Here is a 24,606-nt window from a genome sequence, read left to right on the forward strand (position 1 = left end):
TAGCCAATCAGTAGCAAGAACCAATTGAAATCCGTGTTTTAGTGTTCGCCAGTGCTGATTGGAGGGGAGTACATCATGTGCAGGAAGATGCATTTGGCTAAATTCTGCAGAATCCCCCCCCCATACGTTTGAAAAATAGACCACACAGCAATAATAATCATTAAAGTGAATGTGATGGCTGGAGTATCCATTTAAGAGCCCTAAAGTGATGGCAGAACTTTTTAAACAAACAGTGGCTTAACACCTTTTTGTGCTTTAATTACATTTTTTTTTTCATTCTAGGGCAGAAATGGCAGAGCCGGAGCTTTTGCTGGATTCCAACATCCGTTTGTGGGTGGTTCTCCCCATTGTGTTTATAACTTTCTTTGTGGGGATGATTCGCCACTATGTTTCCATCCTTCTCCAAAGCGACAAGAAACTAACACAAGAGCAAGTGTCAGACAGGTATGTGTGCAACCACATACATCTTACATATGTTAAGAGACTAGTCAAGACATTTTAAACAGGACTTTTTTACTGATACCTTTGAATATATAAAAAAAATAAGTGTGCGAATCACTATATAATGATAGGCATTATACTTTTCTGGTAGTGATAATCATGGCCGGCCCAAGGCAAAATGCCGCCTGGGGCGAATTTTAAAGTGCCGCCCCCCCCCCCCTCCCTAACTACCCTTTCTCTCCCTCCATCCCTGCTGCCCCCCCATTATCTACCCTTACCCCCCCTTGTACTTACCTTTCAGCAGTCCTGCGGCGAGTCTCCCTGTTCTGTGCTCAGCATTACAAGCCGGCACCGAGACTGAACAGGAAGACTCGCCGCAGAGGAGAGAGAGAGGGGCGCCGAGCGGGTACCGTCAGCTTGGTAAGCGAAAACCACTCGGCGCCCCTTTCTCTCTCTTTCGCTTTAAAAAAAAAAAAAAAAAGGGGCTTGGGGCGACAAAGTGCCGCCCCTTCAAAAGTGCCGCCTGGAGCGGTTACCCCACACGGCTCCATTGTCGGGTCGGCCCTGGTGATAATGGTAGTTGTGGTAGATGTCAGGCTTAGTATATATTAATGGGAGTTATACTGTACCACATTCAGTGTCCAAATGTGAATAAATTGCTGGGTTTGGGGAAATTTTGTCTTACTATCTGTTTAACTCTCTGCAGTGGTAATATTAAGAATTCCCTTGTTATTTAATTATCTACTTTCCTCAAATTAATCTCTGTATAAATATAGTGGAGGGGGCACATTTTTCTGTTCTAGCCTCAGGCTCAAAAGAAGCTAGCTACAGCTTTGCCCCTCTCACTCTGCGGCTTCTTTAAAGTTACTGGCACATTCAATGTAATGCTGCTTGGGGCCCAAAGATGGCACTGACAAGCTGTTTGAGGGTAGAGATGGCACTGGTGAACTGTATGGGCACTAAGATGGCACTGGTAAGTTTGGAGGACAAATATGGCATCGACAAGCTGTCTGGGGGCAAAGATGGCACTGCGGGAAGTGAGTGATATGTTACATGGTGAGGTCGGGAAGCCCAAAGAGGCGGAGTGGTCGCTATAAAAGGCATCCATGCACCAGTGACCTTGGGCTCGGCCCTGCCTTCTTAAAGAATTCAGTTTTTAGTAGGTGTATCAGGTGGATTAGGCTCCCAAAATGAATTGTAGTAGCAAGCCACTTTGTTTACAGAACTAATGATTCTTGTATTGTAACTGCAATACTTTTATATTTTAGTCAGGTCCTTATTCGGAGCAGAGTACTTCGAGAAAATGGCAAATACATTTCAAAACAGGTAACAAAGTTGTATTTGTAATTTTATCTCTTTGGTTATGGGAGGGATACATTACGTTATGACCAGAAATAAGTTTGGCTTAATCACTTGAGCATAAAAACTGTTACTGTTACACTACCATAATATTTACCTCCCCGTTTAACAGCTTTATCCTTCCTTTTAAATGGTATAAGAAATAAGTGAGTTAGTGGAAATATCCCTTATAGCTGGTTGAGCTTTTGTGGTCCTTGACTTAATGGTCGTCTGGCCAAACTCCTGGAACCAAACAAGCTTAAGCTCCGTTACTTTAAATATCTCCTTGCAGAGACATAGAAGGACTTTCCTTAGGCATCAAGCCTGGGTTGGCTTTGATTTGCCAAGGCCACCCAACTTGCCCCCTCATGTACGTCAATGAGTGTCACATCAGGTATGCTTTAAATATCTTTAAAAAACGATGTCTTAAGAATGTTAACACAATGTAACATTTACTCAGTTGTTGATGTTAATATTTGGTGATGGAACCATTTAAGCTTATAAATCATGATATAAAATAATAATGTCTACTTTTTTATCTTTTTGTTTTTCAGTCATTTTTAATGAGGAAATTCTTCTTCAATAATTCCGAAGATGGATTTTTTAAAAAGACGAAAAGGAAAGTTGTCCCTCCATCTCCTATGACAGGTAGATTGTACTTTACATCTCTTACATAGATAGGAAAGTTGGAAAGTATACAATTGTTTAAAAAAAATAGTATTAGCATAACCCTTCACTGGAACTAAGGGCCCTAGCTGAAGCTCTAAAAAAAGGCCCCAGACTATTATGCCTCATCCACCAAACTTTGCAGTAGGCACTATGGGTTTTGCTAGGTATCTTTCAACTTTGCCCCTCTAAACCCAGATTTGTCCATCAGACTAGATAGTTAAGCATTATTCTTCACCAGTGGCGGAACTACCGGGGTCGCGACTGCGACCGGGCCCTGGAGTTCTGCCGGTCAGGGGGGCCCAAGGGGTGCCGAGCGGTTGCTGAAAACCGCTCGGCAACTCTTGGGCCCCCCTGACTGACAGAAATCCAGGATGCCTCTGCTCCCCGCCGCTGCCACTGCTGCCGACGCCACCGCCTGCCTCAGCGCTGCCCAGAGTACAGTGTTGGGAGCGTGAGGCGTTTGTCTCGGGTGCCGGCGCTTCACGCTCAGCAGTGAAGCGCCGGCACCCGAGACAAACGCCTCACTCTCCCAACACAGGAGTTGATGGTAAGTGACCTACAAAGGGGGGGTAGGGAGGGAGTGGGTAAATCGTGAGAAGGGGGGGTAGGGAGGGAGAGGGTAGATCGTGAGAAGGGGGGGGTAGGGAGGGAGAGGGTAGATCGTGAGAAGGGGGGGGGTAGGGAGGGAGAGGGTAGATCGTGAGAAGGGGGGGTAGGGAGGGAGAGGGTAGATCGTGAGAAGGGGGGGTAGGGAGGGAGAGGGTAGATTGTGAGAAGGGGGGGTAGGGAGGGAGAGGATAGATAGTGAGAAAGGGATTGGGGGGTGGGGGGGCCCTTAACAGATTCTCGCACCGGGGCCCTGAGGTTTCTAGTTACGCCCCTGTTCTTCACTGTAGAGAACACATTTCCACTACTCCAGAGTCCAGTGGCCGTGTGTTTTACGCTGCTCCAGCCGACGCTTGGCATTGCACATTGTGATCTTCAGCTTGTGTGCAGCTGCTTGGCCATGGACACCCATTTCATGAAGCTCCTTACGTGCAGTGCTCTTGCTGATGTTGCTTCCAGAGGCAGTGAGTGATGCAATTTTACTTCAGCACTTGGCAGTCCGGCTCTGTCAATATGTGTGGTCTATCACTGGGCGAAGCGGTTGTTTCTCCTAGATGCCTCCACTTCACAAGTGGTCTGACGCATTGTAAGAAGCATATTAATTACCCATTACAACACTGTTAATGTTTAGTTAAGGCATATATATATATATATATATATATTTTTTTTTATATATATAAAATATATTTCCAGCTGTAATATTTATCTATTAAATCTACTTTTTAGACCCCACAATGTTAACAGACATGATGAAAGGAAATGTGACTAACGTGCTACCCATGATTCTCATTGGCGGATGGATTAATATGACCTTTTCTGGGTTTGTTACAAGTAAGTCATGTGGTGACAGGAAAATGTTGCTATGCTTTGCACATTAGAGCGTAAAACGTTGCCGTATTATTATCAACAACCATGCAAAACCTTATGTTTTATATATGGACTAAATAAAAATTAAATGTAATTGTAATTGATGAAAGCAGGTAGAGTATAAAAGTATGAGAGTTGGGGAGCACATTAAGGCTACCACCCAAAAGCATCCACAAGTGAGACCCAGTTTAAAAGTTCTTTAGGTGCTTTTCCCCAATATTTAGTCACAAGAGGTATTCCTTATTGATAGAGGTGGTGATTGATCGAGATCCAGGTCCTTTTACGTAAGCATGAAAATAGGAACTTGAACAAGGATAATCACAGGTGGATCCCACTTTAATTGCAATATACGAAATGTATACACATTCTAAGTTGGACCTCCAATCTATATTTTAAACCGTGATATGACTTTAGTAATCCTGCATTAATATAGGGCCTGCTAAGCCACTATTGCAAGAGAGGCTCATAAGTTAGTCCTTTATTATACATAGTGATATCGGGGAACTGAACTGTCCTACTAGAAATCTCCCAGGCTAGTGAGTACACCCCAGGGGCACAGCGGACTCTTGGATACGACAGTGTACAGCTCCTGTGTGTTTTGTAAAAGTTTCTGTAACACATGGAAATACAATAATATATAATGTGCCTAAATGAAAAGAATACTACAGTATAACCGTCCCATACTTAAACTAACAAGCTTACGCATTATGTATTAGTAAACAACCTGTAATAGATGTCTTGGCCAAGACCGCTCTGCATTACGATGTCTGAACAGTGCTTACAAGTGTGATGTTTGCTTAGGAGACTGTCGTCGTATTTCAGATAGCTTCATGTTCTAACTAGGGTCCAAATTTAGCCCCAAACTCCAGTTACGTTGCATGTAATCCTGTACTTTCGTTGTTTTCTGTTTACGTTTAGCAAAAGTACCATTTCCCCTGACTCTGAGGTTCAAGCCAATGCTACAGCAGGGAATAGAGCTACTCTCTTTGGATGCATCCTGGTAAGAAACCCTCGTGTTAGGGGGCTGTGTAATATTCAAATAACTTTGTTGTGGGAAGTGGATAAAATTAACTTTGTTTTTTTTGCCACCTTTTGTAAAAGTTCTCTCTCTCTCTCTCTCCATCTCCATCTCCAATCATCTCTCTCTTCCCTCTCTCGTGCAAAACTTACTAACATTAAAAGGAAAGTTTGCATTTACGTCACTTAGGCTTAAATTGCAGTTCTCAGATGAGTTAAACAGTTAACTTGACTGACATATCATTATGTTGCATGGATCCTAACTCGGGCTAACGTAAGCTATACATGGAAGCCTTAGAGAGAGAGAAACCCTTTTGTTATTTTGTGTATATTTTTTGGTGTGTAATGTGATGTAGGGCTTCCGATAAACTGTTATTATGAATACCTTTTCATGTCATAAATAAATATGATTACTGGGTTTTTTTGTGTTTTGTTTTTACAATAAACTAACACTCCTGTGCATTTGCTTGGCAGGGTGAGTTCTGCTTCATGGTATTTCCTGAATGTATTTGGATTGCGAAGCATTTACTCTCTGATTCTTGGCCAAGACAATGGTAATAAACGCTTGCATTTCATTGACGTCTTTTACTCTATGGATAGAAGTTCCGCCCCAAATTGTGACTTCAAAAATTTATATAAGTAAAAAAGGAAAAATGTTACAGCCGAGTATGTGTGTGTGTGTGTGTAAATGTGTATGTGTTTATATGTATTGTATATCTCTGTCCATGGTGTGATTTAAACCCCCATGCTTTCTGTTTTTTCAGCTGCAGATCAGTCACGAGTGATGCAAGAGCAGATGACTGGGGCAGCCATGGCAATGCCAGCAGACACCAACAAGGCTTTTAAGGTGCAGATATCCTTTATCCACAGAGACTCAAACTTTAAAGTGGCGACAATGTAATGTGCATAATGAGAAAGCAGACTAAAGCTTCAGATAAACAAATAACCGCACGTTTCTGAGAATGTGTTATAAACGTAATATTGGATAAAAGCAATAACATGCTGTTGTGGACATGTATGCAATATGTTAATTTATGAAACACTTGGCTGCTCCTGAAATTCCTTCTTTAGCTAGTCAGATTTAGGTTTTCTAGCTCTGACATCCATCAAAAGATGGTTCATGCAATGTTTTTTTTTTTTTTTGCTTTCTTCGCTTCCTGTGATCTCTAAGTAAAGATTACTGTAGAGAATTTGTGTCCGTGTGTAACGTGTCCTGGATCCAATCTGTTTAATGTTCACGCAGACTGTGCACAATCCTTAGTGATCTGTTTCCCACTTTGCAGTGTATTTGTAAATTTTTTTTTATACTAATATCTTAGTGGTAAGCGCTTCTTTTTTATTTGTTACTGAAGTGAAAATAAGAAGCACCCGATTGCTATGTTTACGTGTAGAAAGTAGGATGTGGGATAGTTTGGAATGTGATTGTTCCCCTTTAACGTTTCACTTCTCTGCGTATACTCTTGTTTTTAGAACGTTTTGTTCTGTAACGGGTTGTTTGTGACTGAGATGTGGTAAATTTTAAATCTATAAGTTTGTGTTTTTACTTTGAACAGACTGAATGGGAAGCACTAGAGCTGACTGACCACCAGTGGGCGCTGGAGGATCTGGAAGATGAGTTGCTGTCCAAGGATCTGAACTTCGAAGGGATGTTCAAAAAAGAACTTCAGACATCCATGTTCTGAGGCTTGAACTGCCACTAGCCATGCAAAGTTTACATTTTTTTGCTTATCTGCTTGTATTGTATTTTTTTAAGATGCTAGTGCCACTTTGCAATATCTAACGGTGGTACAGCAAGGAAGTTAACTATGTAGAACCCTCCTTTTAATGTTCCATAGATTTCATTGTGTCCAGATATTGATAATACATATAACTGCTCTTATTTATGCCTAGGATCTTTCACAGCTAAGATAATCATGTTAACAATTTAGACATTGGCATCTGCTTAAGACAAATGCTGGGATGTTTGTTCTATAGTTATTAACATAAATCTAAGGCATATTATTAATTCCATTTGGTAAAAAAAAAAACTGAACCACAAGCTATATTTGTCAGTTTTTAACATAAGTATGAAGCCAAAACAAAGGTATTCCCGTGATTTACTGCATAGAACTTCCAGGACAGTGAAAGGGACCAGGGACACTTTTCAGAACACCAACAATAACCACTCTCTTATACATAAGAAAATATAGTAAGAAGACCAAACTGCCATTTTAACTGGGGTCTATATTTCTTTTTTATTTGCACTCATAGCATCTACTCACTTTTTTTTTTTTTTTTTTTTTTTTACCCAAATAATTGATCAGTGCTGTACAGAGCTCTGTACTAGATTTCCACTGCACAAATCCTGTATTTATATTCACTGGTTTTTTTTGTCTATTTAATTGTATATCACATCGTTGTTTTAAACCGCACTAGTAATAAAATTTAGTTGTTTTCGTGTTTGTCATTTGCTGCAGTTTCTAATATCTACTTGCATTTTTACATGTAAACAAACTACTCAGAAACATGTTTTAACCTTTTTGTTCTCTATTCTCACAAATGAAATACAAGTTAACCAACTAGTAACTTTAATTCAGAATATAGCACAATGTCCCCTATAAATTAACATTACCTTGCAGATAAATGGATGATTTAATCAGAATCTCTGCCCTATGAACTTGCCTTATTTTTTGCCCCAAATGAGTACATTTGTGAGCAAATGCATGTAGCCCATGTTGTTTTGTGTGTGTGTGTAAGACATCAACATGATGTGTGCTATGTATTAAATGCTCCAAATGCAGCACTTTATTTAAAAGAAGAATATATGTAGAATTTATAACCGCATTCATATGCACATTGTCACATTTAGGGGAAAAGGACACTATAATACACTCATAACCAATAATCCTGAGCTAGACAAGAGGGATACATGTGTAGCATGAAGGCATAGGGATATGCATTGCCCTAAGAGAAATCTCCCTGAGAAACATGGTGGAGACATGTCTATTGTTGTATTTAAGCCAAATATGCACATCTCTTCCTTGGTAGTATTTTGAGCCAGTTTCAGTGATCTTTTCAATGTACTTGTTCTAACTTGTCTTCTCAGTTTTTATTTCTGCTAGTCTTTTTACCTCCTTTTGAGCTCAATGTGACTCGACCCTGTGCCTTGTTTTAAGACTACAAATTAAGTTTAGAGGTCACAGTACCTGGAGGTTCAGCTGATGTGTAACATGAGTGTTATAAGCAGAAGATAATCAGGTCTCTCAGATTCTTCCCTAGTTGTCTTAGACCAACCCAGTTTTTTACGCCTACATGGGCCAGCAATATGAACCCCGAGGAGATACTGCAAGCTCATTGTTGTCAGGTGTTGGCTGCCTTGAAAAACTCACTCCACAAGCATGTTTGCCCTACAGCTTAGGTGGCTCCTGTGTCTGTTACGGAATTCTTATCAGATGCACGAGTATCTCTACTAGAACATTATGGAGGGGATCCCAAACAGCATTGATTCCTAAATTAGTACCCTTAACTAACAACTACTGGTTTTTCTAGTTTTCTTTTTTTTGTTAAATTGGGTCTTTCATCACAAAAGAAGCTGCGACTTTGAACAAAATTACTTGCTGCCATCTATTACTGATCGGTTTGTGTTTCCAAGGCTGTCTTTCACATCTCACCATAGAGATGAAGCAGAGACTGCTCTGTCCAATACTTGTCAGGGGAAAATATTACAGGGTAATTATGCTGTTTGAGACAGATTGGATCAAGGTTTCTTTGTTTCTTTTTAGGTCTTTGTTGGCTACCTTTTAGGCCTTTTCAAATACAATAAAAATTATTTCATCCCATTCTGAATGATCATGGATACTTAATTTTGCAATGAATCTTTGATAACACATCTATATATCATACCAACATACAAGATTTTATTCAAACCCTATAACGTAGGTGCTGGAGCTCCATCAGCCCCTACGTTAATCCAGCCATGGAAGAGACCAATACAGCTATCCCAAAATGTATAATAATGTTACAGCATAGGTTTTTTTTTTACCCTTAAAATACTTTTCATAAACAAAAATGAATACAAGAATAAAAATGTAGATTAGTTACAATAAGAAGGCCAAGTTGTATGTTAGTAGAATGGCCATATCTGATACATGTAACTAACAAATTTAGTGCTATTTAGAACAAGAAGGACATTTAAGTAACTAAAATATGTAACAATTATGCTATTGTAAAAAATGTAACTCTAAAAACCCGCAGTATGTGTCCGCTTGTCTCCGTCAAATGGTCGTGTGTGTCTGTTCTGTGTATGCTGTGTATATGTTTCTCAACAAAGTCTAGAGTGTCAAAGCGGACCCCACTGCTATTAAATCTGCTATGGGCTCTAGCCCCAGATCTTTTCGAGATCTTTTAGCAACACTCCTACCTTTCATCATGTCATGATGAGTGTGAACAACACTGGAAGCGCTGTGACAATGCTACATAGGCTGTATATTAATTTCTTGAGGAAGTGATGTTAATGGTGAGCACAGGAGCATTTAAATAGAAACCATGTATCTGTTCTATGGAAGCAAGGGGAATCCTTCAAACTTTTAAATGGACTTTATATAAAGTGCTTTATATATATATATATATATATATATATATATATATATATATATATATATATATATATACAGCACCATCACAGTCCTCCTTGCAAAAGAAGATCAATGGGGGTAACTTTATGATGCATAGAGAAGTTAGTGATGAAGAATAATTAACTCAGTTGCAAGAGTGTGAGAGTCTTATAGCTGTTTATAAAGCTTATGCTTCAACTATCTTGTTCATGTAATGTAAGCATAGCTAAAATGGAGATATAATTCTACACCTATGCAATACATAAGATAAGTAGTGTTCCTTAAGACTTTTGCTGCCTTTTGCTTTCTCAATGAGAAGATACTTTTAAAAAGCATACTAAACATATATAATAAACTGCAACAAAATTTTTACATTTCTTAATGTATAAATAAAAGATCTATTAGTGTAAATATATTCTTGAAAATAATATACTAACAATATAGTAAATTAGTCCATCTGAAAACCAATTGAACCCATCCACTCAATAACTTTCTAGTCTATTCTGTAGAGGTTTTATTTCTAAAATAAGATTTTATTACAATATTTCTAAAAGCTGGACGCTATGTTTTTGGAGTGATAATTGAATGTCTTATACATACCTGGGAACTCTCATAGTTTGACCCTGAGTCTCATAGTCTTTGCCCCAAACTCAGGTTATTGGGGCAAATCGTCAGGGTCACACAGTCTGGAACGGACTCTTCCCAATCTATTCTACCTCGATTGTATATAAGACTTCCAATTAGTGCTTTTGCTACTAATACATGGTTCAAACCCTTGCTTGAATACAGGTGACTCAGGTGTATGGTTAAATAATGACAAGTCAAGGCTTCAGTGAGTGCTGGTATTGGAGCCATTTGATTAACAGACTTTGTGATTCACTGCTTAGAATCAGGGCTGGGGGTGTGCGACCTGTGCGGCCGCACAGGGCGCCATGGCAACAGGGGCGCTTGCCCGGGACTTTGTTTTGTTTTCTTTAACTTTATTTAAATACTCCATGTTAAATAAAGTTTTTTTAACTTTATTTAACATGGAGGATGTTAAATAAAGTTAAAACAACAAAAAAAAACCCAGATGCTTTAATTTAAGTCCCGGGCGTTATTCCGGCGCTCAGCATGAAAGAGTGAATGAGGGGTGCCGAGCGGTTGCTGAAAACTTCACGAGCAACCGCTCGGCGCTCCTCACTCTCCGTGACTCCGTCGCGGTGACGGCGTTATTCCGGCCCTCAGCATGACGGTGTCACGGAGAGTGAGGGGCGCCAAGCGGTTACTGAAAACTTCACGAGCAACCGCTCGGCGCCCCTGCCCAGGACTTAAATTAAAGCATTGGGGTTTTTTTTTGTTGTTTTAACTTTATTTAACATCCAGAGCGGCAGAGCGAGAAGACGGACGCCTCCCGCTCCCAGCACAGGACTCAACAAGGTAAGTAAGGATGAGAAGTAGGGAGAGGGGGTGAGGGGAAGGCAGTGAGAAGGGGCGGGGGGGAAGTGAGAAGGGGCAGGGGGGGCAGTGAGAAGGGGCAGGGGGGAGGCAGTGAGAAGGGGCAGGGGTAGAGGCAGTGAGAAGGGGCAGGGGGGGAGGCAGTGAGAAGGGGCAGGGGGGGAGGCAGTGAGAAGGGGCAGGGGGGAGGCAGTGAGAAGGGGCAGTGGGGGAGACAGTGAGAAAGGGCACAGGGGAGGCAGTGAGAAGGGGCGGGGGGAGGCAGTGAGAAGGAGCGCGGGGGAGGCAGTAAGATGGGGAAGAGGGAAGGCAGCGAGATGGGGCAGAGGGGGGGAAGGCAGTGAGAAGGGGCAGAGGTGGTAGATAGTGAGAAAGGGGAGTTTTGTGACAAGATTTTTTCCTTTCCTTTTTTGGGATGGGGGGGCACCACAGGAGTAGTCTGCACAGGGTGCCTGAACACTTAAGGCCGGCTCTGCTTAGAATCTTCACAACAGGTGCTGGGAGGACATGTGGGTCTTTAAATGCATGTGCTGCTTGAGGGTGAATCCAAAACTCATACATTTACATGGGGAATGTTTATGTCTAAATTCCATGTCATTGATTTGATTTAGTTTTGGGTTTGTAGATTTCAGCTGGGTAAAATTTGGTAAAATCAGACACCCATGGGATTTTTAAGAAGCTTAGTCCCATGGTCTGTTTAAGGATACTGAAAGTTTATTCCCATTGCTTCCTAAGTACCACTCTATATCTCCACTGATTGGTTCAGTACTTTAAGCTGACTAAAAAGCATTGTCTCTTTGGCCTTTGGATCCTTGTGGACACTTGTAGGGACCTGTAGATCAGAAAGACTGCCCAGTATAGTTAATGCATGAACTGTGCTCCCCCTTAAAGGGACACTTCAGTTATCATATGCACTTTAATGTGCTTCTCTGTTGGTCGCTCGTACAGACTTTTAGGCTCCTGGTGCACTTGTTGCACCTTAAGGGGTTAAAGGGCCAAGCGAGTGAGCCTATTGGTCGCTTGCACGGCCCTTTAACCTATGGATTTCCGCTCCCGTTATCTAACGCAGCATCGATGGGGTTAACGGGAGCGGAAATCCATAGGTTCGCTGTCAGGGGTTACAAAGGCTGTGCGCGTGAGCCAATTGGTCACCTGCAGGGTCTTCCTCTGGCATCAACCAATTGGTTGATGCCAGAGGAGGTCCCTGTAGGCGACCAATAGGCTCATTCGCACGGCCCTGTAACCCATGACGGAGAACCTGCGGATTTCCACTTCCGTGAACTGCCGCAATGCCACGATGCCAAGGTAAGTTAAAAGGGGAAGGGACCGGGGAGAGTGGTAGACGAAGACGATCACGAAGATCTTCGTGGTGTGTGTCTTCGTCTTCGCCTACGTTTTACCTCCGCTGTCTTCTCTTCGGCGTGTCTTTGTAAAGAACACGAAAATGCACTCTTCGTGTTCGTTTTCATGTTCGCCCGAAGACGAATGCACAAGTCTATTCCAAACAGTGGGCCTCTTTGAATTTTGAGGGGGGGGCAACTGCCCTCCCTTCCGATGCCAGTGCCTGGTATTCTGCTTGTTTTGCTGAAACACTGCTTCACTGATCCCTGAGGAATAACTGTGCCTTTCAAAGAGGGTAACACGGTTTAAGAACTGGAAGTAAAAGAAGGAAAGAATAAAAAAATTGTATATTGTAAATAGGGTTACAAGAGGGCTTGTTTAAGGCTAATCATAAAAATACCCATTTATCTTGAGGGTATTGAACAGGTTCCAACTATTTTAAGTGAGCTAGCTGTGCTCATACTAGATTATCCAAAAAATGCCTGGTTCTGGACCTTGAGACCAAGAGTTTGACACCCTGATTTATCTGAATTTGACTCGTGGCTAAGCTGCACCTTCATTTTTTTGACAACACCTAGTATTAAAAAAGTAAAGTGCTTCACACACAATTATAAACAAATATATTGATAATTATAAAGTAGAATATAAAGAGCAAGATGGTGTGTCCACAAATATAAATACAAAGCTATAAATTGACTCATATGGAAAATGCATGAGTCAGCTGGATGAGACAACAAAAGGGCAAGGAATAAATCAACAGGTAGCATACAGATCACAATGTAGGGCTGTATGCAATACAGTTTCAAAGGGGTGGGTGCTGCATTTATTCAGTAGGAATGTAGTTTAGGTAGTGAGGTAAATAGGTGCTTCCAATTTTCATAGAATATGTAACATGATATCTGATCAGCCTGCGCAAAATTTCTCGCAGTGGTGCTTGTGACTGCTCTCTGGAGTGGTCACAGTGCGTCCTGGGGATGGTTTTGTGGTGTCCCTGAATGGCTCGATATCGTTGTTTGCCTCCTAAGCGCTTTTAAGTCAGTTGTCTGCCCCCATACAGTTAACGCCCTAGGGAGAGGCCACTTGGGGCCCCTGCTGCTGTTCTCTGCCCTTACAAAAAATTACTGCAGTTTTTCTGAAGTAATACTGCAGTTTTTTGGACATGAAAAAACTGCAATACTGCACTTTTACTGCAGTATTACTGCACATTTACTGCAGTTTTACTGCATTTGTACTTCACTGTACTGCAGTATTACTGCACATTTACTGCACTTTTTTTTATATATTGCAAACCTACAGTTATACTTCAATATACTACAGCTTTATTGCATTTGTACTTCCGTACAAAAATAACTGCAGTAAAACTGCAGTACAGTGAAGTACAAATGCAGTAAAACTGCTGTAAATGTGCAGTAATACTGCAGTAAAAGTGCAGTATTGCAGTTTTTTCATGTCCAAAAAACTGCAGTATTACTTCAGAAAAACTGCAGTAATTTTTTCGTAAGGGTGTGTTCCTGTATGCCTCAACATTGAGGCATTACAGCAACACCGTTGAAGTGAAGAAAACAATCTTACATCAGTTTCTAAGCTTGTTTAATGCCATCAGCATGGGCGTAGGAACTGGGGGGGACAGGCCTCGCGCTCCCACCACAAGACTGCAGGGTAAGCGAACTACAAATGGGGGTAGGGAGAGGGTAGCTAGTGAAGAGAGGGTAGCTAGTGAGAAGGGGGGTAGGGAGAGGGTAGCTAGTGAGAAGGGGGTAGGGAGAGGGTAGCTAGTGAGAAGGGGGGAGCTAGTGAGAAGGGGGGAGCTAGTCAGAAGGGGGGTAGGGAGAAGGTAGATAGTGTGAGAAGGGGCGTAGGGAGAGGGTAGATAGTGTGAGAAGGAGGGAGGGAGAGGGTAGATAGTGTGAGACGGAGGGAGGGAGAGGGGTAGATAGTGTGAGAAGGGGGGTAGGGTGAGGGTAGATAGTGTGAGAAGGGGGGTAGGGAGAGGGTAGATAGTGTGAGAAGGGGGAGAGGGGGTAGATAGTCTGAGAAGGGGAGAGGGGGTAGATAGTGTGAGAAGGGGGAGAGGGGGTAGATAGTGTGAGAGGGCTTAGATAGTGTGAGAAGGGGGGTAGATAGTGTGAGAAGGGGGGAGAGAGGAAAGATAGTGTGAGAAGGGGGAGAGGGGAAAGATAGTTTGAGAAGGGGGAGAGGGGGTAGATAGTGTGAGAAGGGGGAGATGGGTAGATAGTGTGAGAGATGGTGAGAAAGTGGGGATCTGATGGGGGAAATGCTGTCCCCCCCAGATTTTTAGGGGTTGCTACGCCCATGGCCATCAGTCACTAACTGACCATTCTTCTGTGATCTTATTAATCGTTAAGGGGTTAAGTGCCCAAAAGGATGTATTAAATTAAGTCTTAGAAGACTAGAAGAGGAGCTCGAGACAAGAAAGGAAAATTACAGTTTTGGTTTGTGTGTTGGGCCAGCAACCATTGAATGCAATATTAAAGATTAAGCAGAATGGCTTGGATGAATAAACGTGTGGTCATGATTGTCTCATTAACCCCAAACTAGGGGTCTATACTAGACCAGGGGTGTCCAAGTTTTTTCTGCAGTGGGCCACTTCATCAGAATTGTATACGTGCGAGGGCCGCACTAATTTTTCACTGTGTGAAAATATGGCCTTTAATAAGATATCCAGATTAAAATAAAGTAAATGACACAAAACCTTTACTTTTCCTCTCACTGATTTCTGGGCCTAGAAAGTTTTGTGACTACAAATTCAGGATTCTGGATAATTAAAAATGAAATAGTTGTATTTATTTTAGGGATACACCGAAATGAAAATTTTGGACCAAAACCGGAAATTCAGGGTTCACTTAGCCAAAACTGAAAATGACCCCCCCCCACACATACTTTTAATAAAAGTAAAAAAAAATTATATATTATGATTGTTAACAGCAATCTCAGGCATACCCAGATTACAGCATGTACTGGTTGGCTGGGCATTGTACCAGTAATTTTTGTCCAATTTTAGTGTGTAACCACACTTTTATTAAAAGTAACAGACAACAATTGGACAAAAAAAATCAACAATATGATTTGGCATGATAGGAGTGGGATTGCTAACAGCAAACACACTCTTTTCATACCCAGGCAACCAGTAAATGCTGGAACCTAGGCATGATGGGACTGTGATTGCTGTTAGCAATCACACTCCTATCATGCCAAGTCAGCCAGTACATGCTGGTACAGGGTGGCTGTAAGTGCAGACCCCATACTGCTGGCAGCATCAATACACAAGGGGGGCAGCTAGCCAGGTTTCAGCATGTACTGGCTGACTTGGCATGATAGGAGTGTGATTGCTAACAGCAAACACACTCTTTTTATACCCAGGCAACCAGTAAATGCTGGAACCTGATGATGGGACTGTGATTGCTGTTAGCAATCACACTCCTATCATGCCAAGTCAGCCAGTACATGCTGGTACAGGGTGGCTGTAAGTGCAGACCCCATACTGCTGGCAGCATCAATACACAAGGGGGACAACTAGCCAGGTTTCAGCATGTACTGGCTGACTTAGCATGATAGGAGTGTGATTGCTAACAGCAATCACAGTCCCATCATGCCTAGGTTCCAGCACTTACACATCCATGCTATCACACACACACACACACACACTCATTCATTCACACATTCATTCCCTCACAGGCATACTCATTCAAACAACCTCCCCTTACCTACTACAGCTCTCGATGCCGCTCACAGACTTCAGCAGGGGGCGCGGCCTCCCTCGTTCTCCCCACAGAGGAGGCAGGACTGGAGCAGAGAATAGACCCTCCCACAAGTAAGAAGCAGGGCTTGTGATCCTGGCTGCCGATGTCACGCGGGCTGCACTTTGAGCTCACGCGGGCCGCATGTTTGACGCCCCTGTACTAGACAGTAACACATAGAAGGCAATATTACCTCCTGCAGTGCTGGATTTAGAACACAATCAGTTGTAGCTGAGGAAAAATAATGAAAATTGTTACATTTCTACCCCATAGAACATGTCTATTGTACAATTCAATTTCAGCATATGAAACACAGTTAGTGCTTCTGGTCCAAATGGCATCATAGAGAAAAAAACGCCATCTCAATTTGTGGGTTTAAAGTCATTCATTGTTTCAATTCAGCTGTTTGTTCATATAACATGCATGTAACCTTTCTTTCAAGTTGCATGGACTAGGCCAAATTCCCCACTAGCCATGTGTCAAGGGCAGTTTGGGGGAACCAATGTTTGTTTACGCTAACTGTAAGCCCTGTGGTATTTGTCCTTACTCAAGGCTGATAACCTATTGCTGGGTATTGAGTTTGCTGAGACTCATATATACCGTATTTGCTCAATTATAAGACGACCCCCCCAAAATCTGAATATTAATTTAGGAAAAAAAGAAAAAGCCTGAATATAAGACTACTCTATAGGAAAAGGGTTTGACCAGTAAATATTAATTAATGTAAACTAATGTTTCATATTTAATAAAAGCTATGATTGAGAAAAATATATTTTTGTTTTTTATTTCCTTTTATTTGCCAACCTGCCCCCCAGTTATACACATCTCCCCCAGGCTTACCACTCTGCCCCAGAAATGCCTTATACCCTCCTATATGCCACTCTGCCCCATGATATGCCTTTTAACCCCCTATATACCACTCTGCCTCCAGAAATACCTTATACCCCTATATGCCACTCTGGCATTTCAGGAGGCAGAGTGGCATATAGGGGGTTAAAAGGTATTTCAGGAGACAGAGTGGTGTATGGGGGTTAAAAGGCATTTCTGGAGGCAGAGTAGCATATAGGGGGTTAAAAGGCATAACATGGGTCACTCCAGAAAAGCCTTATGCCCCCCATATAACACCCCCCCCCCCGATTAACCAGTGCTTCTAACTCCCTGGTGTCTAGTGGGGGGCAGCGGGTGGAGGTCGGCGTTAGTTCCGACGGGGCTTCTATGACTGAGCACCGGAAGGTCATGTGGCGCCCGTGCTCCGTCATAAAATCCCCGGCAGAAGTGTCAGCAGTAGCAGGGTTGTCTGCGTTCATCTAGACACTTTCGCCAGCGCTCGGTGATAGAAGCCCCGGTGGAAGGGACGGCAGCAGCAGAGGTTACCAGACAGCGCTGCGGGGATCTGGATCTTAGTCTCATAGTCTGTCAGGAACTGGGTCCATACAGATGACTGTAATGACCCAGCGCGCCCAAAGATCGAATTCAGGAGTTCGGTATGCAATAGCGGAGTCACAGGACAGGGCCAGGTGCAGGGTGACTGCACTCACCCGGTTGTAGAGCATCTAGGGTTGTGCAGCCAAATACCAGTGCCCTGATAAGTTAAATCCTGCAGGCACTCTGGAACAGGCATGAGACATAGCACTAGACTCATGTGTGGGATGCTGCAGGCTGCCAAGCAGAGTAATAGCTGAAACATAGCGAGCATGGGATAGGGAGACCAGGCAAGAAACATAACAAACAAGATATACATGATACAGGGCACTACATGGAACAAAACAAGGAATACTCAAAATCACAGGACAGGGCAGGTCAGGACACCCCACAGGTTAAATCACAGACTGACACACATACATACAGGAACTAGCCTAGGACTATTTGATAACTATTGGAGATTCCGTCACATCTTATGGCCATAGTATGATTAACCCACCACTACGCCAAAGTACTCCAATAATGGTGGGTCCTAATGCCAATCCCTGATAACAGAGGTACAAAACAAACCAAAGATGAAATCCAAACACATAGTAATGAGACATACCTTTAGACTGCAGACTGAGACAAACAGAACACACGGGTGGGGCACACATTATAAAGGAAACAGAGCTGAAGCAAAGAGCAAGACTAGAAGCAAGGAATGGCAGAACAGAGCATAAGGAAATCCAGGAATGGTTTGAAGCAAAACAGAGAAACTATAGCAGATTGAAATATGCAGCTCCACAGCCTGGGTGGGACGTGACATAGTCAGACCTCTATTTTAGATATGATTATAAGACAACCTCGATTATAAGACGAGGGGTATTTTGGAAAAAACCTTGTTTTATAATTGAGCAAATATGGTAATTGTATTATGGAATTGTGTCTGTAAAAGCTTTTAGCATGATCAACTTTAGAACTAGGTATGTGTGAAAGGTTGAGCTTGATGGACTGAAGTCTTTTTTCAACCTACTATACTATATTATAGGGATATGTGATCCTCTTCCCTCTTTAAAAGGCCAGCAGGAGGTCCACATCTTCTTGTTTCCCCTCTGAAGAGAGGAACCAATTAAGTATTCAAGGAGAAGTGGTGTACAGGAGGCCAATGTACCTTCCCCACCAAAAAATGAATAAATAAAATCCAGTGCAATTGTGAGGGAAAATCAAAAGGGCTCTTGCAGCCTTAGCCATCTGCCACCCAAAAGCCTAGGCTTGATGGAAAATTGTATATCATCAACATACCCACGTGTAGTGACAGATATACCACTTAACATGTCAAATTTGTTGAGTATGCCCAAGCTGGACATTCTTAAGGCTATACGATTGAGTTTTTTCTCACTCATAGGTACTACACTTGATCTTAGTCAAAAAAGCCAAAAAAATATATGCTGGGGTAAAACTGGTGGAGGCAGCGTGTTGACTGCAATAGTCCTTTTGAGAATATAATTACTCCCCAATATGTTTACGGTTAACTATCTTCGTACTGCATGCTATATTTCCCTGGTTGGCTGGATGGTCTCCTGCCCATTGTGTAAAAAAAGAAACTTTGTTTTGTGAATTTGATTTTCTCACCTTCTCTTTTGTGACATGTGCAAACCATAGCCAAAATTATCACACCCACAGCTGCAGCAGTGAAAATAATAATAATCAGTCTATGATCTTAATATAGCAGATAAAAAAGATAAAATAAAGAAACACGTTAATGAGCAGCTAAAACCAAGGCTAAATTGCAGATGATAAACCTTTCGCTATACCATAAAGGTAACCGTGCTGATAAATTATTAACAGCTAAATTGAAGAAAAAAACAATAAATAAACGCATATATAAGATTAAATCTAAGGATAAGGAATTATATACACCAACAGAGATCGCAGCTTCCTTGAAAAATTTCTATGAGGAGATCTACTGTCTTCCTGGAGAAAAAGATGAAAATCAGATTAAGATTTATTGAAAACGCTAATTTACCTTCTCTGACACAGGAACAATTAGATATACTTAATTTACCTTTTTCAATCCAAGAAATTAGGAACATTATCCAACAATTAAAACCGAATAAAGCTCCTGGCCCTCAGGGTTATATATCTTGTTTACAATAAAAATGTCCCTTAAGTTGCTTACACTGAACGTACAGGGCTTAAATTCCCCACAGAAAAGAGGGCATCTATATAAAATGTTACAAGATAACAACATAGATATTGCCTATATACAGGAAACGCATTGGATTGAGAAACATAGATCTTTGTGGAAATTCAAAAATTATTCACATATATATTTAGCTAATATGCTGGGGTTTAAAAAAAAAGAGGGGTAGCGATAATCTTCTCTGATTAACTGAAAATTGAACCTATGCACGTGGAAGCGGATATTAATGGTCGTTTTTTTATTGTGGTTGTGAAAATTAATGATGTATCATATACTCTAGTTAATGTATACGCCCCTAATAGGGTCTCACTACGTTTCTTTGATTCTTTAATAACAAAATTAGATTCACTTCAAATAGGTAATTTACTTATGGGAGGGGACGTTAATGTGGCCCAGAACCCTAAGATTGATCGCAGTCACTTTAAGATAGATAAGAAAGGTCGATCAGGTTACCATCAGGGGATTCAAGATTTTCTCTTAAAGAATTCGCTCTATGATTGTTGGAGAGTCTTTCACCCATTAGAGAGAGAAGATACTTTCTACTCTAATGTCCATCAATCTTACTCTCGAATAGATTACTTCTTGACTAAAGCTAATACTCTGAATATTGTGAGAAATTCTAAGATAGGAAATATTACCTGGTCAGACCACGCTCCCCAATTTCTGGAAATTAATAATAACTTAGAATATAAAACTAGAAATAAATGGAGACTAAATGAATCATTATTGATAAACCCCAAAAATTTGCAGGAGTTAACGGCAGAGGCTAAAGAGTTCTTAGAGAATAATGACAATGGAGAAGTCTCAGATGTCACCTTATGGAGTACACTGAAAGCATATATGAGAGGAGCTCTCATAAAGATAGGAGCTAGAGAAAAGAGACTAAAGGGTGCCTCTTTATCTGAACTACATATAAAGTTAGCAAAACTAGAGAAAGCTAACAGAATCAGATCAGATCTAATCAAATTACAAGAGATAAAAAAAACTAGGAAAGAAATAGTTAATAAAGAACTGGATATCATGAATTGGAAACTCTTGCATTTAAAACAAAGATGGTATTGCTCTAGGAACAAAATTGGGAAAATGTTGTCTAATAAGATAAAATCGAAAATGTAAATTAGAAACTATTAAAAAGATTATAGTTGGAGACAAACACTATCTTTCTCCTAAAGAAATTTCAAATGCCTTTGCCAACTATTATAAATCACTCTACAATATTACTGAGATCCCTAACCTCCCAGAGAAGATAAATCAATTTTTACGAAAATGTAATCTTCCTAAGATCTCTGAAACACAAGCTGAGACCCTAAATTATCCTATTAATATCTTGGAAGTTAAGAAAGCTATCGAGGATTTAAAACCTGGTAAGGCTCCAGGGCCAGATGGGTTTTCATCTCTTTCTTTTACCTCTCTTAAAGAAATCTTAGCCCCAATAATTTTGAGACTGTATATTTCACTCCCTCTAATGGAACAACCACCAGCAGAAATTCTGCAAGCAACTATAATACCAATATTGAAAGAGGGAAAGGACCCGAGTTCAACCTTAAATTATAGGCCCATCTCATTAATAAATTTAGATACTAAAATATACTCGATTTTTTTAGCTCAAAGATTGAAACAGGTCATCCCTTCTATCGTGCACAGAGATCAAACAGGGTTTGTGGAAGGAAGAAGTGCAGCCGAGAACTCTCGTAAAATCTTGAACATAATCCCTAAAGTTAATAACGACCAAATTAAATCTGCAATTATATCTCTTGATGCTGAAAAAGCATTTGACCGGGTTAACTGGTCATACTTAGAGGCAGTACTATTAAACTTTGGTATCAATGGTACATTTAAAGACTATGTCATGATATTATATTCTAATCCAACAGCTAAAGTAACTGATCCAAACTTTTTTATAAAACGGTTTTAAATAAGATTGAAGGGTATATAGTAGTTGTTTAATGAAATTAGTATAAGAGGTAATATCCCAACAGAACTATTACAGGCGAATAGTCCCAATACTAAAAGCCAACAAAGATCTCACTTCTATAAGTAATTATCGTTCCATTTCTTTGATAAATTGTGATATGAAAAAATATTCAGCTATATTAGTAGAAAAACTTAAGAACATAATACCAAATCAAAGCAGAAATCAAGCCTCACATATTAGACGATTGATTAATATTACCGTATTTGCTCGATTATAAGACAAGGTTTTTTTCAGGGCAAATGCTCTGAAAAAGACCCCTCGTCTTCTAATCGGGGTCGTCTTATAATCAGACCTCAAATAGGTCTGACTATGAGACTAAGATCTAGATCCCCCGCAGCGCTGCAGGGGACCTCCTGTCTCATGCCCCCCCCAACTTACCGGTGCTTCGGACTCCCCGGTGTGTAGCTGGGGCAGCGTGTAGACGTCTACGCGATTCGCCCCGCCCCGGTGCGGGGAACTCTTCTCACTGACAGCGGGGGAAGGTCTGCGCGATGGACGCAGACAACCCCCGCTGCTAACCCAACCTCCTTCTGGCTGCAGCGGAAGTTGTCTACGCGAAACACGTAGACGTCTACCCAGAGCCGGCCTTAGGCGTTGTGGCGCCCTGTGCGGACTACTCCTCTGGCGCCCCCCCTCATTACCCCCCCCTCTCTGCCCCTTCAAACTACCCCTCCCCTCTGCCCCTTCAAACTACCCCCTCTCCCCGTTCAAACTACCCCCCCTGTCCTTTCAAACTACCCCCTCTGCCCCTTCAAACTACCCCCCCTCTGCCCCTTCAAACTACACCCCCCCTCTGCCCCTTCAAACTACACCCCCCCTCTGCCCCTTCAAACTTCACCTCCCCTGCCCCTTCAAACTATACCCCCCCATGCCCCTTCAAACTACACCCCCCTATGCCCCTTCAAACTACACCCCCCCTTCTGCCCCTTCAAACTACACCCCCCCACTTACCTTGTTGCCGGAGTCCTGCGGTAAGAGCGGGAGGCATCCGTCTTCTCGCTCTGCCACGGTGCCGGCATTTTATGTTGACATGAGATACCGGCACCGCGACGGAGTCACGGAGAGTAAGGGGCGCTGAGCGGTTGCTGAGAACTTAGATTAAAGCATCGTTTTTTGTTTTTGTTTTTTTTAAACTTTATTTAACATGAATGAATGAAAACAAAAAAAACAAAACAATGTTTTAAGTTAAGTCCCGGGCAGGCGCCCCTGCTACCATGGCGCCCTGTGCAGTCGCATAGGTCGCACACCAGTAAGGCCGGCCCTGCGTCTACCTGCTGCCCGAATAACACACACATCGTCAATGTGATGGGCCGACCAAGGGGGCGGAGTCACATGGAACAGTTCCTCGTGACAGCTAGAAGAGCACGTTGGAGGATAACAGCAGTGAAGGATGGCAGCAAAAACATAAGTATTAAAAAAATAAAAAAATAGTTGGGGTAATAGGCGGAAGGGGAGCCATATTCAAAGGGGGGGTCTGCATTGGGACAACAATTAAATACAAAATGGGGTGGCACCACATAAATCAATACACAAAAGTAGGGGGCAGGTGGCTGGGTTCAATATACATGGGTAATTCACAATGCAAAGGGGGGCATCAATACACAAGGGTGTTGGGGCATAATGTACAAAGGGGGCTGGTTGGGGGCACAAATCCACATGGGACAATACACAGGGGGCATAATGTACAAAGGGGCCTGGCTGGGGGCACAAATCCACATGGAGCAATACATAAGGGTGTGGGGGGAAATACATTAAAACTAAAGGGGGGGCTGCCTGGGGCATCAATACACAAGGGGGGAAAACAAACAAACAGCAAACCAGTGTGAAAAGCATTTTGGATGTGGGTGTCAGTGTGGCAGAGCCTGTCCTGGTGTGTGTGTGTGTGTGTTTGGATATCGGTATGGCACAGCCTGTCCTGGTGGCTGTGTGTTTGGCTGTCTGTGTGGCAGAGCCTGTCCTGGTGTGTGTGTTTGGGTGTTGATGTGGCAGAGCCTGTTCTGGTGTCTATGTGTTGGGCTGTCTGTTTGGCAGAGCCTGTCCTGGTGTGTGTGTCAGGGTGTCGGTGTGGCAGAGCCTGTCCTGGTGTGTGTGTTTGGGTGTCGGTGTGGCAGAGGCTGTCCTGGTGTGTGTGTTTGGGTGTCGGTGTTGCAGAGCCTGTACTGGTGTCAGGGCTGGCTGTTTGGGGACAAAATTGGCTCACGCTGGACTGTTTGGGGACAAAGTTGGCTCACTCTGGACTTTAATTTGTTAATGTTATCTTGGTGCTGGTCGGGTTCTATGTGGGCAGTGTGGACACCAGAGCTGGCTTTGGGGGTGTGCATCCTGTGATCTATGCCTGTAATTTAGGGGTTTTATCTATACCTTTAATGCTTAGTTGTGATTTCCAGTTGATCTGTACCTGCAAAGCTGGGTTTGTGTGTTATTCTGTTGATCTGTATCTGCTATGCTATGTTTCCATACATTATTTATGTATACCTACAAATACAGGGTTTGTATTTCTTATTCAGTTGATCTATACATGCACGTGCTGTTTACATGTGTTGTTTATTTGATCTATACCTGTACTACAGGGAGTAAGTAAAAGAGAGTTGTGGCTTGGTGAATGATGGACAAAGGGACTCTGGGAATGATTACAGGGGAGAGGACCTCTCAATGTCATAGTAGGGTCAGGAGGAGGGAAGACTGTACTGACTCTCACAGTCTTCCCCTAATCAATGATCAGTGGGGCAGGGGCCCAAGGAAATGCCTAGGGCCCAATTTTTCCATATTTCAAAAAAAAAATTGTTACAAAGATTAGCTGTTTTTTAATGTATGAAACATAAATTATTTTATTCCCAGTCCCATCACATTACATCAATATGTGTTAGAAAATCAGGAAAAGATGGGCATGGATGGTGTGCTGATTGGGTGGCGCAATGGGCCACTTGACTAGACTTGCCCCCCAGGCCTTAGGCTGCC

The 24,606-nt window shown here is 42.1% G+C and overlaps 1 protein-coding gene across 1 annotated transcript; it reads left to right on the forward strand.

The window, feature by feature from the left end:
• Positions 1-289: 289 nt before the first annotated feature.
• Positions 290-6,620, forward strand: LOC149281108 (ER membrane protein complex subunit 3-like). Its single transcript, XM_089499742.1, has 8 exons — positions 290-444; positions 1,710-1,767; positions 2,334-2,427; positions 3,781-3,885; positions 4,840-4,921; positions 5,413-5,492; positions 5,703-5,785; positions 6,492-6,620. The coding sequence occupies exons 1-8, from the start codon at positions 290-292 to the stop codon at positions 6,618-6,620; spliced, it is 786 nt and encodes a 261-aa protein (XP_089355868.1).
• The last annotated feature ends 17,986 nt before the right edge of the window (positions 6,621-24,606 follow it).

This window comes from Sceloporus occidentalis, unplaced genomic scaffold, assembly GCF_023333645.1.
Source record: "Sceloporus occidentalis isolate IW3139 unplaced genomic scaffold, rSceOcc1.0.p SCAF_139, whole genome shotgun sequence".
NCBI lineage: Eukaryota > Metazoa > Chordata > Lepidosauria > Squamata > Phrynosomatidae > Sceloporus > Sceloporus occidentalis.

What these genes read in the sequence shown, in the direction of transcription:
- LOC149281108 (XM_089499742.1), top strand. Translation starts at nt 290, where the DNA reads ATGGCAGAGCCGGAGCTTTTGCTGGATTCCAACATCCGTTTGTGGGTG. An exon ending in CTCTCTTTGGATGCATCCTG is followed by an intron (nt 4,922 to 5,412) that starts GTAAGAAACCCT and finishes TTTGCTTGGCAG; the next exon opens with GGTGAGTTCTGCTTCATGGT. An exon ending in GATTCTTGGCCAAGACAATG is followed by an intron (nt 5,493 to 5,702) that starts GTAATAAACGCT and finishes CTGTTTTTTCAG; the next exon opens with CTGCAGATCAGTCACGAGTG.